Raw genomic sequence first — 12,660 nt, 5'->3', positions numbered from 1 at the left:
GAATGCCTGGGCCAATTTTGATCCAATACTAATAAAAAATTCATTGTATCTTTATCATCATCTCCCAATTTTAATTCCCTCCCTTCCAAGTTGATTTGGTGGATTTGTGTTCTTGGCCGTTGCACTTCAGTTATTTCTCTTATTACTTCCCATGTTTGCTTAGAGTTGCTGGAAGTTTCAAATCACGTTGAAAAGTATTGTTTCTTTGTATTTTTCATTACAGTTGTTAGTAGATTTCTGTACCTTCTATAATACTCTCTAAGCTGTAGATTCGCTGTATTATTCTAGCTTTGACTGTGTAATTTATCTCTCTTCCTTTTTGATGTAATTAATCCATTTGTAATCCAAGGCTTAATTTTTCTTTTTGTGTTTGATACTCAATCAATAACTTCACATTATTCTGTGTATTTCTTCAGTATTTGTATCATTCTCTTCAAAGCACTATCAGCGAAAGCACTATAGAATCCCATTCTATATTTTGAAGTAGTTGGTAGAAGAAACATTTTCAAATAATTATTGTGAACATTGTAATAAATTAAATTTAATAAACAAGCAAAATCGCTAAATGAAAGGATTTTATAGGTCTCAAGCAAACAGCTGCTCTATTATCGCTGGGTGCGATAGCAACAAGTGAAAGATTAGATAATAACGGGTATCCTGGCTAAAATTAGAACAGCCAAATAGGAAAGAATTTTATTTGCTATTTGTTGTATTATATAAAATATTGGAATTTTGAGGTTAGGCTATAATACTTACTGGTCGGCAACCTAATAATCGATCAAGCCATGTAATTTGAAATCTAGCCAGACACCTTTGGCAAAACTTTGTTGTAAATGAATAGCATTCAACTAGAGGATTTGGTAACCACATGGCAACTTATTGTAAATGGAAAAACAACTTTAAAAGTTCATAAAAATTTATTATATGCAATGAGCATGTACAAAACACATAAAATGAATAAAAATATTAAGGAAGTATGTATATTCCATAGGCGCATGGATACACTTATGAATTTTGGATGAACCAATCAAATTGCAGTAGTTCATGGGCGGCAATAACCAGCCAATTCAAATATAACCATGGATATTTATATAAATGATAAGAATCTATAAGTTATCACTACTCAGTTCATGTATCAGATGTAATCCGAGTAATTATAAAATGTAATACCTAAGATATAGGTAATAACCTAACAGATTGGCATGGACTATTTGATTTTTATAATGGCATAGTAGTTGAATATTTAAATGTATGCAAATTTGGAAGTTGGAAGTATGATTGTAGAAAATAGGGGTGGATCAGAGCCCACTTGCTTGCCAGACGCTGCCATGGAACGCCACCAAATTTTATAGAGCACAAGTCCCTTTTTGTTAAATTGTACATTTGAAAGATTTAAAGTTTAAATTCATAAATTAATTTGTATAAGACTTAGTGATGCTATATTAAAGCATAGGTCATTTAGATATTTATTTATTCCCTTGGAGAAGATGACTTCAGCCACCAGAAAATCCAGGACGATAGGAAATTCGGATCGCCACCATCATCTTGGGAATTTCAGCACATGAGTGAAAATTATTGAAATATATGAATTTAGGGCGGCCTAAGTGCTTCGAGTGAAATAAAAATATAAAAAGCTAGCTTGTCGAAAGGTTATAAATATCGAAATTAATATAAAAACTTGCACAAGTCTTAGAAAGTACAAAAAAAATTTATTAGTTAAGAATTATATCAGATTTATATGTCTAAAGATGCATGGATGAAAGTAATATTTAAATTTATTGTTGTAATATATATATGCTCACTCTATCATTAATTTTGTTAGCAATTATAAGGATATAAATGTAGCTCACTGGATAAATTGATTTATCTAATTCCACCAGAGGCCGATATAATACATATTATTATATTTGAGATTTAAAATTTATCAACTGATTATTTTCTAGCGGAATGGTTTCTTGAGTGCAGCAGAGGAACTTTGTGCACGAATTTCACATTAATTTTTCCTACAGTTACCATTGAATATGAGAAGTGATTGATTGTGGGTAAAATGATGGCTGAAATCCATCAAATGTTCGTCTGTATAATTTTGTTATTAATAACAACTTTGATTTAATTTAAACTTGATAATCCAATTGAAAATTAATAATCGATAATTTATTCAAATTGGAAATTAAATTAATCCAATTAATTTGAAAATTTCTTTGACAATCTTAATTTCTAAATAATTTTTCAACCAATCAATTTATGAATGAAAAAAATATTATTTGAAATAATGAATATAATAATAATTAATAATATTCAAAATTTATAATTTAATGAGTTCTCATTTTATTTATTTGAAATCAGAAAAAATATAGATAGAACAAATTTGCATTCAAAATACACGCCAACAATGTCAACAGTTGATTGGGACGGCTACAAGATAATACACAAAGTATTAACAGTATGCAAAGTAATACTTTGCGCACTAGAGCGGAAAAGTGATTCTTTGCGTTCTGTAATCAGTGCAGGAATGGTTACTTTTCAAGGTAACTGTAGGAAAAAGATTTTTCAATTCAATCATGCAATTTACAAAGTTATGATGCTTGCTATCTTCTGGTAGATAACCTCTTTGGCATACTTTTTCTTCTGGCCGATCTGGTTCTGGAATATTGAGAAAACTCATGCTGTTAGTGCCCCTATGATAAAATATATATTTCAAATGATTAGTTTATAAGATAAAACTGCGTAAATCAATTGAGGATAAATCTGCTAGCTGGCTGAACTCATCTATGCCTACAAGTGGATAATTCATTGATGCCCATTCATTTATTTCCAATAGCACTTTTTTAATTTCTTCTAGATCATTATAATCATTTACTGGCAACAAGTAATTCCGGATTAATGGAGCTCGCTCAGTTTCTGTCCTTGTCGCTGCAATTTCTTTCTTGTTCTTCTTCCTGATTAACGGTCGAATAACAATTTTTGGTAGAAAACAGCTAGTTCAAGTCGAGCTCCCGGTGAGAAAGGATGTAACTCCCGCTTCTTATTTTTTTCATGTTTAACTGTAAATTCTGTACTTATTTTGTTCACTAAGTAATGTGAAGTTTTCTATTGATACAAAACCGGTAGTAACTCCATAGTTCACAGTAGTCCTCAAATTTATAATTTAAAATGCCGGTATTCAAATATTACATCAGATTGTTTTAATGCGTGCAAAAACCCGCTATTAAAGGTAATTACTATATATAATAATTCATTGTATTTCTTTTCTATTAATTTTGTGGAAACAAATAAGTTATCATATAAATCTTGAATTTATAAAATTATATATATTGGTTCTTACCCATATCTGAAGAAAGTATTTCCTTAATTTGTTATATTTCTCTGCTCTGGTAGTAATTCTGTTTCGAAGTAAATTTGTCTAAATTTCAAATAATAAGAAAGTAATAGACTTCTTGTTTCTAAAATTCTTGAGTAAATTTTTATTGGAAAAATTTAAATAATTCTTTCTATTGTATTAAATTTTGTTAAAACTTAATTTTCTACTGTTTATTAAATATTGTATAAGTTATAGTATGTATAGGATTTACAAAATGGTTTTCCGTTTATATCCCAAACAGCGGTCGATGTCTACGCTCGAAGTCTATGCTCGATGTCTATGCTGGATGTCCATGCCCGAAGTCCATGATTGAAGCCAGGTCCCATATTCCACGTTCCATGGTGAGGCTGCAAGTCTACATTCGGTGAACCAGACCGATGATTACGAATCCAGGACGTCCAGTCTAATTATTCTGGTACGAGGACTGGTCCAGACGAATCTGGGAAGATTCCACCGGAGTTCGTAATTGTACAAACCCGCCACACCACAAGATTCGCCGTCTTCAAATAATATCGACGTATAAGGATATCAGCCAAACTTCGTAACATCGCCCATATGGATAAAGTGTAAACAGTGCTCGCGAAAAGTAAAATATTGCAAAAGTGTTCATCGATTAAAAGGGTTTTGGGGCGCCCCTCCTCAACATATAAGGTATTTATCTGAATCACTATGTATTGAGATCAAAATGTAATCTGTTTATTTTATATTCATAATTTGTTGCACCGTTTAATCTGTTTTCAATATTTAATTAGATGCTTCTTTTAACTATCGATAACTGTACAATTGATTTGATTCTATATTTAAATTTGTCCAATTCTGTTTATCTTCAAAATTAAATTTAACACACATGCTTACTACCGAATATATCGTTTTTATTACAATACTACCCATTTGCAATGTTTAAGGTCTGTAGACTGCTGTCAAATTAATTAAGTATACGTTAATTGAATTATTCCGGTCTTTCTTACTTTGTGTTGATGGAATTGATTCCTAAATCTGTCGGTTTGAATCCAGTTTCGTTAGCATACAGTGGAAGGATTGAATAAAACAAAATAAAAACGTTTCAACTGCGCCTCTCATTAAACTATTTCCGTTTTGATAGCTTTCTATACGCCTTCTGCATTGTAAGTGAGGGAGGGTAGAGTAGAGTAACTAAAGAATAGAAATAATTTAGAAACATAATTCTTTATTAGTTTTTATTTTAATATGGTAAAATTTATGATTGTCCTGTACTATTTATTGGATATAAATGGCGGTAATGTTCTCACCAAAACGTAAATCTAACCCTCAAAATAGTGTAGTTAATTACTGGGAAGTAAAGAAGTCAGTTGAAGAAAATTTCGATTTTAGTTTGTTGCCAAATAGGAAATTTAATCCTAACTATATAGTAAAAGAAAATCTAATTTTTGAGCTTGAAACTTTGGGAGTGCCACCTGAGACAGTGAAAGATCTTGACCTTGACACACTAAGAGCCAAATTTAGAATTCTAAGGAGTAATCCTGACCCCCAGATTTGTAGGATTAGTTACAACGAAACTTCGAGTAAAGAAGCTCTTCAAAAAATTGTTTTTCAATTGACTAAAGAACAGGAAAATTTAGACGGGATTCCTAGCTTAGGTAGTGCTGAAGGACAGGGAAATACATCTAAGGGATTTACGATTTTCTTGCATATTTTAAATAGAATTTTCCAGTTATTGACCTACGCTAGGGAAGTAGGGGATCAAAAACTAATCAGTGGAATTAACGAGGCTCTTCTTTCCGCTAAAACTGTATTTTCCAAACTAGTAGAATTAAAAGAGTTATCTAGTAGACCTGCGTCTCCCATTGATGAAAAGATTGTTAATATTGATCCAACTACGTCACAAATCAGTCAGCTAGGCGGAAATAACGGTGATATTTTAGCTACCAATCTTGGGCTTAACACAGAGTCAACCACTAGGGATGATAAATTGAACTTAGGTTCTAGTAAAGAAGGAAATAATCAGCAACCTATCGAAAAAGTATCTAGACCGAACCCTACTATACTAATTACCGAAAGTGAATCCAATAAATTGATTACTAATAGTCAAGTAAACATGGGAGAACCATCCAGTTCCGGGAAAAATCAAACTACGGATAGTTTTAACACATGTTTAAATAGTATCCAGAATACTAAAATGATGTCACAAACTACTAGTAGGCAATCCAACAATGCAACGTTAGCAGATGCCCATGATAGAAATACTGACGAGATATTGTCTTGTATTAACCAAGAAAATCATTTAGTTAGTACTAGAGTATCAGATAATGTAACTCATTCTCTATTAAATGGAATTTATAATAAATTGTCCAATCCTATTGAAGCCCTCATAAAGCAACTTCCTCAAAATGATGGCTTAAGCGTGGATAAGTTACTAAAATTCATTGAAGTGAGTTTACTTATAAAAGAAAGATCTAATTTAGATGGTCAGTTACTCTTCAATTTACTGGTTTCTGCTGCTATTGGCCCACTTGCGGAGAGATTAGACAGGGCAATCTGTGAAGGTAAATCCTTTAATGAATTTCATGGAGAATTGCTCCACTATTTCATTCCATCTAGGTTGATTTCAGTAATAGAAAGGGAACATTACTATAGGTTACAAATGCCTAACGAACCTCTGTCTACATATATCTTAGCGATTAAAAATTCAGCTAAACTGTTGAGATTAAATAAATCAGAAGAGGAAATAGTAAACGACATCTGTTCTGGTCTAAATCCCGAGGAAAGATCTAGGCTAGTTTTCCAAAATAAACCTAGTAGTTTCGCTCAACTTACTGAAATGTCAGTGACCTCACAAAACATACTGTTTGCAGATAGAGAAAGGTCTAAATTTGTCCCTAATAATTATGGTCAAAATAGTAGAAATGTATCTAATAGGGTTGACAATGTAAGAAAAAGATGCTACAGGTGTAATAATTTAGGCCATATCAGCGCTCATTGTAGAACTAATTTGGGTAATGATAATAAGGGACACAATTCCAGGAATAGTGGTAGTCAGAATCCTTCTAGAGAAAATAGAAACTGGGACACGAGTAAAATAACTTGCTATAAATGTAATGAATTAGGGCACTATGCTTCAAACTGCAATCATAAAAAATCCTGACTAGGCCGAGAAAATAAAAAAATAGAAAGGTCAATTCATAGCAGGACTTTTAAGATGAATAGCAATAATAATAATAAAGGTGTAAATTATTTGAAATCTGTCAAAGAAACTGGTAACAGGAAGAAAGAAAATACATCTTCAGTAGACAAAAAGAAATTAAAGGGAATAAAAGGTAGGAGTAAGAGAAAGAAAATTAAAACATTTAATAAGTTAAAAATAAGAGCTCTAAGAAACAACGTCACTCCTTTCATTAATTGCAAAATGGAGAATAGCGAAACCAGCTATATAGGTCTTATTGATTCAGGATCCGACGTTAGTGTTATCTCAAAACCTGTTTTCAATGAACTATTGTTAAGTGGCTCTGACCTTGAAATAGTAGAAGATAATCAACTTTGCGTAACCGCTAATAAAAGCAAGTTATTATTATCTAACACTGTTCTACTTAAAATAAAAATTGAACATTTCTCTTGGAAATTCCGCTTCTATATTCACGAAACTCTCTCTACGCCAATTATCCTAGGAGCTGATTTCATACATCATACTCAGTTAGTTCCCGATATCTTTAATAAGAGGTATTATTTCTGCTTTTGTCCTCAATTCAAATTTCCATTTGATAGTAAATTGAGTATTGATTCTTTGAAGGGAATAAATGCTATAACTACTGAACAAGAGTTTGATGATCTTACTGACGTTCAAAAGGAGAAATTAGATAATATCTTGAAACAATACCCAGATGTTCTAACGGAAAGATTAGGTAACTGTAGATTAGTGGAATATGAAATTAAATTAAGAGATAATGAACCTGTCAGAAAAGCACCGTATCAGTTGAGTCCTGTGAAAATGAAAATTCTCAATGAAAAGGTTAAGAAAATGTTGGACGAAGGTATTATAGAAAAATCCAATTCTCATTATGCTAGTCCCTGCTTCTTAGTACCAAAAAATGATGGAGGACATAGATTAGTTGTGGATTACAGAGCTTTAAACAAAAAAATTTGTCTTGATTCTACTCCTCTGCCCAATTTAGAAAATTCGTTTCATTGGTTTAATGGTGCTTCGTTCTACTCTGTTTTAGATCTGAATCAGAGTTATTATCAGTTGAATTTGAAAGAGTCAAGTAAACATTTAACTTGTTTTGTAACACCAAATGCCTGTTATGAATATAAAAAGGTTCCCTTTGGTCTAAATATAGGAGCTCAAGCTCTAACCACTGCATTGAATTCTCTTTTTGAAGATATCAAATACAAGTTTATGATAAATTATTTGGATGACATTGTGATATTTTCAAAAGATTTCAAATCTCACTTGGAACACATAGAGATAGTGTTATCTCGTTTACGCTCAGCAGGTTTTACGATAAAAATTCAGAAAACCCAATTTGCTAAAAGACAAATTTCGTTTCTTGGTAATCTTGTGAATGAAAAGGGAATAACTATTGATCCTAGTAGAACTAATTCGATCAGGAATTATCCCAGACCTAAAAATGTAAAAGCAATATCTAGATTTATAGGAATGTGTGGTTTTTTTCATAAATTTATTCCAAATTACGCAACAATTGCTTGTCCTTTAAACGAATTGAGGAAAAAGGATACAAAGTTTATATGGGGTGAGGAACAAGAAAGGGCTTTCCAAACTCTAAAAAAGGCTATCATGAATCCGCCCATTTTAATAACTGCCGACTTTAATAAAGAATTTGTGCTTGCTACTGACGCCAGTTCTAAAGCGATATCTGCTGTCCTCTCTCAAAAGGTAAATGACACTTTGAAACCAATTGCTTACTCCTCGCGAAAGCTGACCCAACAAGAGTGCAAATATTCCACTTATGAATTAGAGTGTTTAGCGGCAATACATGGGATGGAGAGATTCCGTATGTACTTAGAACATGCACCTTTTGTCCTACAAACTGATAATAATGCCCTTGCATGGATTCTCCGCCAAGACAAAAATTTAGGGCGTCTGGCCAGGTGGCTCATTAGGTTATTATCCTTTCAGTTTCGAACCGAGCATATACCGGGGAAGGTTAATTTGTTACCCGATGCTCTGTCCAGAATGTATCATGATGATCCCGAATTACCTGAATTAGATAATTCTCTTGAAAATATGGATATTAATTCTGAATTGAAATTGATAAACTCTTTGAAAATTACTGATTTTCCATTAGCTTTCACCGATATAGGTCAACATCAGGATAATGATGCTATATTATCGGAAATAAAAAAGAAAATCACTGATAACCACGATCAATTTCCATACAGTTTATCTAATGGGGTACTAGTGATCAAAATAAGAAATCATGATAAACTAAAAATCGTAGTTCCCAAGGTCCTAGTACCTGTGATTTTTAAATATTATCATGAAAGTATTGTAGGAGGTCATCTTGGCACAGCTAAGACTATAGGAAAAATTCTAGATAATTTTTATTGGAAGGATTTAAGAAAGGATATCAGCTATCTTGTGAAGAGGTGTAGTATCTGTGCTCAGAGTAAGCCAGCTCATGCAACGAATTTTGGATTTTTATCATCCAAGGTTCCTAATGAACCACTGGAATCTTTTCATATAGACCTAGTAGGACCTCTCCCTCGCACCTCAAACTCTAATGTTCATATTTTTACTTGTATTGATACCTTTTCAAAGTTTTCGTGGTTAACAGCTTTGAGAAAAGCCAACTCAGATTCTGTTATTAAGGTTTTGAAAAATATTTTTGCAAGTTTTTCTACACCCAAATTAATTATTTCTGATAATGCTTCCATTTTTAAAAGCTCTAAATTTAGAAATTTTTGTTTTCAACTGGGTATAAAACATAGTACTACTTCACCCTTTTACCCGAAATCAAATATGGTAGAACGTCTACATAGAAATTTACGTAGCTGTCTTATCGCATACCATAGTAATTCACAAACTAAATGGGACGAAACTGTAAATAACTGGTTACCTTTAGTCTTCAATTCTGCAATTCATGATTCGATTAACTGTAGTCCATTTTCTTTAATGTTTCGTTATCAACCTAAAGATCCCTTAATGAATATGTGGAATATTAGCGAGATATTACCGGATAACGTTAATAATGATACTGTAGAAGTTTGGAAAAAGGCTAAGGAACAACTGGTGAAAGTACATAATTATCGTAAATTACGTTACGATAAAGGGAGGGTCCCTCCACCTTTCGATACGGGTGATTTAGTATGGGTACGATCTCACGTAATTAGTGATAAGGCGCGTAATATTTCTTTTAATTTATTGTTTAAAAAAAAAAAAAAATTGAAACAAAATAATGAAAAATAATATAAAAAAAGTAACTATACTAGGTATGTCCCAAAAGTAACTTCCAAGCTCTAGTTTGCTCGATTTTTGGCTAATTTGAACTCAAAATTTTGTAAATTTTTGGCTAATTACCCTTGCACTCTCTTAAGAGGGGGGTGTATTATGTAACAGAATTATTCTTGTTTCAAAAATTATCTTGTTTTTCGGTTAATTCTTTGAAAAACATCCTTATCTAGGAGGTTTGTCGAATACTGTCGAATGAGAGTTTCTTTCTCCCATTCGATTTTCTCACTTACTCCCATTCTGTTAACATGGAGCTCGCTCAGTTTCTGTCCTTGTCGCTGCAATTTCTTTCTTGTTCTTCTTCCTGATTAACGGTCGAATAACAATTTTTGGTAGAAAACAGCTAGTTCAAGTCGAGCTCCCGGTGAGAAAGGATGTAACTCCCGCTTCTTATTTTTTTTCATGTTTAACTGTAAATTCTGTACTTATTTTGTTCACTAAGTAATGTGAAGTTTTCTATTAATACAAAACCGGTAGTAACTCCATAGTTCACAGTAGTCCTCAAATTTATAATTTAAAATGCCGGTATTCAAATATTACATCAGATTGTTTTAATGCGTGCAAAAACCCGCTATTAAAGGTAATTACTATATATAATAATTCATTGTATTTCTTTTCTATTAATTTTGTGGAAACAAATAAGTTATCATATAAATCTTGAATTTATAAAATTATATATATTGGTTCTTACCCATATCTGAAGAAAGTATTTCCTTAATTTGTTATATTTCTCTGCTCTGGTAGTAATTCTGTTTCGAAGTAAATTTGTCTAAATTTCAAATAATAAGAAAGTAATAGACTTCTTGTTTCTAAAATTCTTGAGTAAATTTTTATTGGAAAAATTTAAATAATTCTTTCTATTGTATTAAATTTTGTTAAAACTTAATTTTCTACTGTTTATTAAATATTGTATAAGTTATAGTATGTATAGGATTTACAAAATGGTTTTTCCTTTATATCCCAAACAGCGGTCGATGTCTACGCTCGAAGTCTATGCTCGATGTCTATGCTGGATGTCCATGCCCGAAGTCCATGATTGAAGCCAGGTCCCATATTCCACGTTCCATGGTGAGGCTGCAAGTCTACATTCGGTGAACCAGACCGATGATTACGAATCCAGGACGTCCAGTCTAATTATTCTGGTACGAGGACTGGTCCAGACGAATCTGGGAAGATTCCACCGGAGTTCGTAATTGTACAAACCCGCCACACCACAAGATTCGCCATCTTCAAATAATATCGACGTATAAGGATATCAGCCAAACTTCGTAACATCGCCCATATGGATAAAGTGTAAACAGTGCTCGCGAAAAGTAAAATATTGCAAAAGTGTTCATCGATTAAAAGGGTTTTGGGGCGCCCCTCCTCAACATATAAGGTATTTATCTGAATCACTATGTATTGAGATCAAAATGTAATCTGTTTATTTTATATTCATAATTTGTTGCACCGTTTAATCTGTTTTCAATATTTAATTAGATGCTTCTTTCAGCTATCGATAACTGTACAATTGATTTGATTCGATATTTAAATTTGTCCAATTCTGTTTATCTTCAAAATTAAATTTAACACACATGCTTACTACCGAATATATCGTTTTTATTACAATACTACCCATTTGCAGTGTTTAGGGTCTGTAGACTGCTGTCAAATTAATTAAGTATATGTTAATTGAATTATTCTGGTCTTTCTTACTTTGTGTTGATGGAATTGATTCCTAAATCTGTCGGTTTGAATCCAGTTTTGTTAGCATACAGTGGAAGGATTGAATGAAACAAAAAAAAACGTTACAACTAACCAAAAGAGAGAAAGAACGACATAATGCAGCTGATTTCTGTGAGGCCTGCAATGAACGGTTCAAGAAAGATAAGGTGTATGACCATTGTCATATAACTGGTATCTACCGGAATGCATTATGCCGTAAATGCAACCTGCAGCGAGAGCGACAATCATTCATACCAGTGTTTCTCCACAACTCTTCAAACTACGATACACACCTCATTATTCCAGAGCTGGGTAGAGATGAGGATCGGCTGTCTGTCATCCCAAATTCATCGGAAAAGTATATATCATTCACCAAACAAATATCTCCAAAAATGCACCTTCGATTCATCGATACATTCCCGGTTTATGCCTGATAGTTTAGACAATCTGGTTACCAACCTAGTCAAATCAGCATCAAATCCAGAAGACTTGTCCAAAGTGCTGCCACATACTGCCAAGGTGTTTGGAAACAAATTGAGCCTTGTCTCAAGGAAAGGAGTGTTTCCATACGACTACTGCGATTCATGGCAGAAACTCGAAGAAACATTGCTTCCACCCAAAGAGGCATTTTTCAGCAAGCTGGTTGATAGGAGTGTTAGCAATGATGATTATGAACATGCTCAAACTGTGTGGAACCAATTCAGTTGTAGAACTCTGGGAGAATACAGTGACCTATACTTGAAAACAGATGTTCTCCTGTTGGCTGATGTCTTTGAGAGCTTCCGCGATGTATGCATGGAGACTTATGATTTGGATTGTGCTCACCACTTTACATCTCCAGGCTTTTCCTTTGATGTCATGCTGAAATATACCAAAGTCGAGCTTGAGCTCCTTACTGACTATGACATGTACATGTTTATTGAGCAAGGTATCAGAGGAGGAATAACAAATTGTATACACCGTCATGCTGTAGCCAACAATGCCTACACAGGAGCGCCTATTGACCCCGAGAAGCCCACATCATATCTCTTGTACACAGATGCGAACAACCTGTATGGCTGGGCAATGTGCCAACCACTTCCATGCCGGAAATTCCAGTGGATGGAGAAAGATGAGTTGGAGGGGGTGAGCAGAGGTATTGAGGGTGTTGGAG

At 33.2% G+C, this 12,660-nt stretch overlaps 1 protein-coding gene and 1 long non-coding RNA gene across 2 annotated transcripts; both read left to right on the top strand.

Moving 5' to 3' along the window:
- The first annotated feature begins 2,891 nt into the window (after positions 1-2,891).
- Positions 2,892-9,699, top strand: LOC120352986. Its single transcript, XM_039435362.1, has 2 exons — positions 2,892-3,214; positions 3,603-9,699. The coding sequence occupies exon 2, from the start codon at positions 4,611-4,613 to the stop codon at positions 6,480-6,482; it is 1,872 nt and encodes a 623-aa protein (XP_039291296.1). The 5' UTR covers positions 2,892-3,214; positions 3,603-4,610; the 3' UTR covers positions 6,483-9,699.
- Positions 9,700-9,737: 38 nt separating this feature from the next.
- On the top strand, positions 9,738-11,392 carry LOC120352992. Its single transcript, XR_005572134.1, has 2 exons — positions 9,738-10,383; positions 10,772-11,392. It is a non-coding gene; the product is annotated as an uncharacterized LOC120352992 (long non-coding RNA).
- Positions 11,393-12,660: the final 1,268 nt, after the last annotated feature.

This window comes from Nilaparvata lugens, chromosome 9 (genome assembly GCF_014356525.2).
Source record: "Nilaparvata lugens isolate BPH chromosome 9, ASM1435652v1, whole genome shotgun sequence".
NCBI classification, from domain to species: Eukaryota; Metazoa; Arthropoda; class Insecta; order Hemiptera; family Delphacidae; genus Nilaparvata; species Nilaparvata lugens.
The sequence above is the reverse complement of the archived record's forward strand: the minus strand, read 5'-3'. Positions and strand labels throughout refer to the sequence as shown.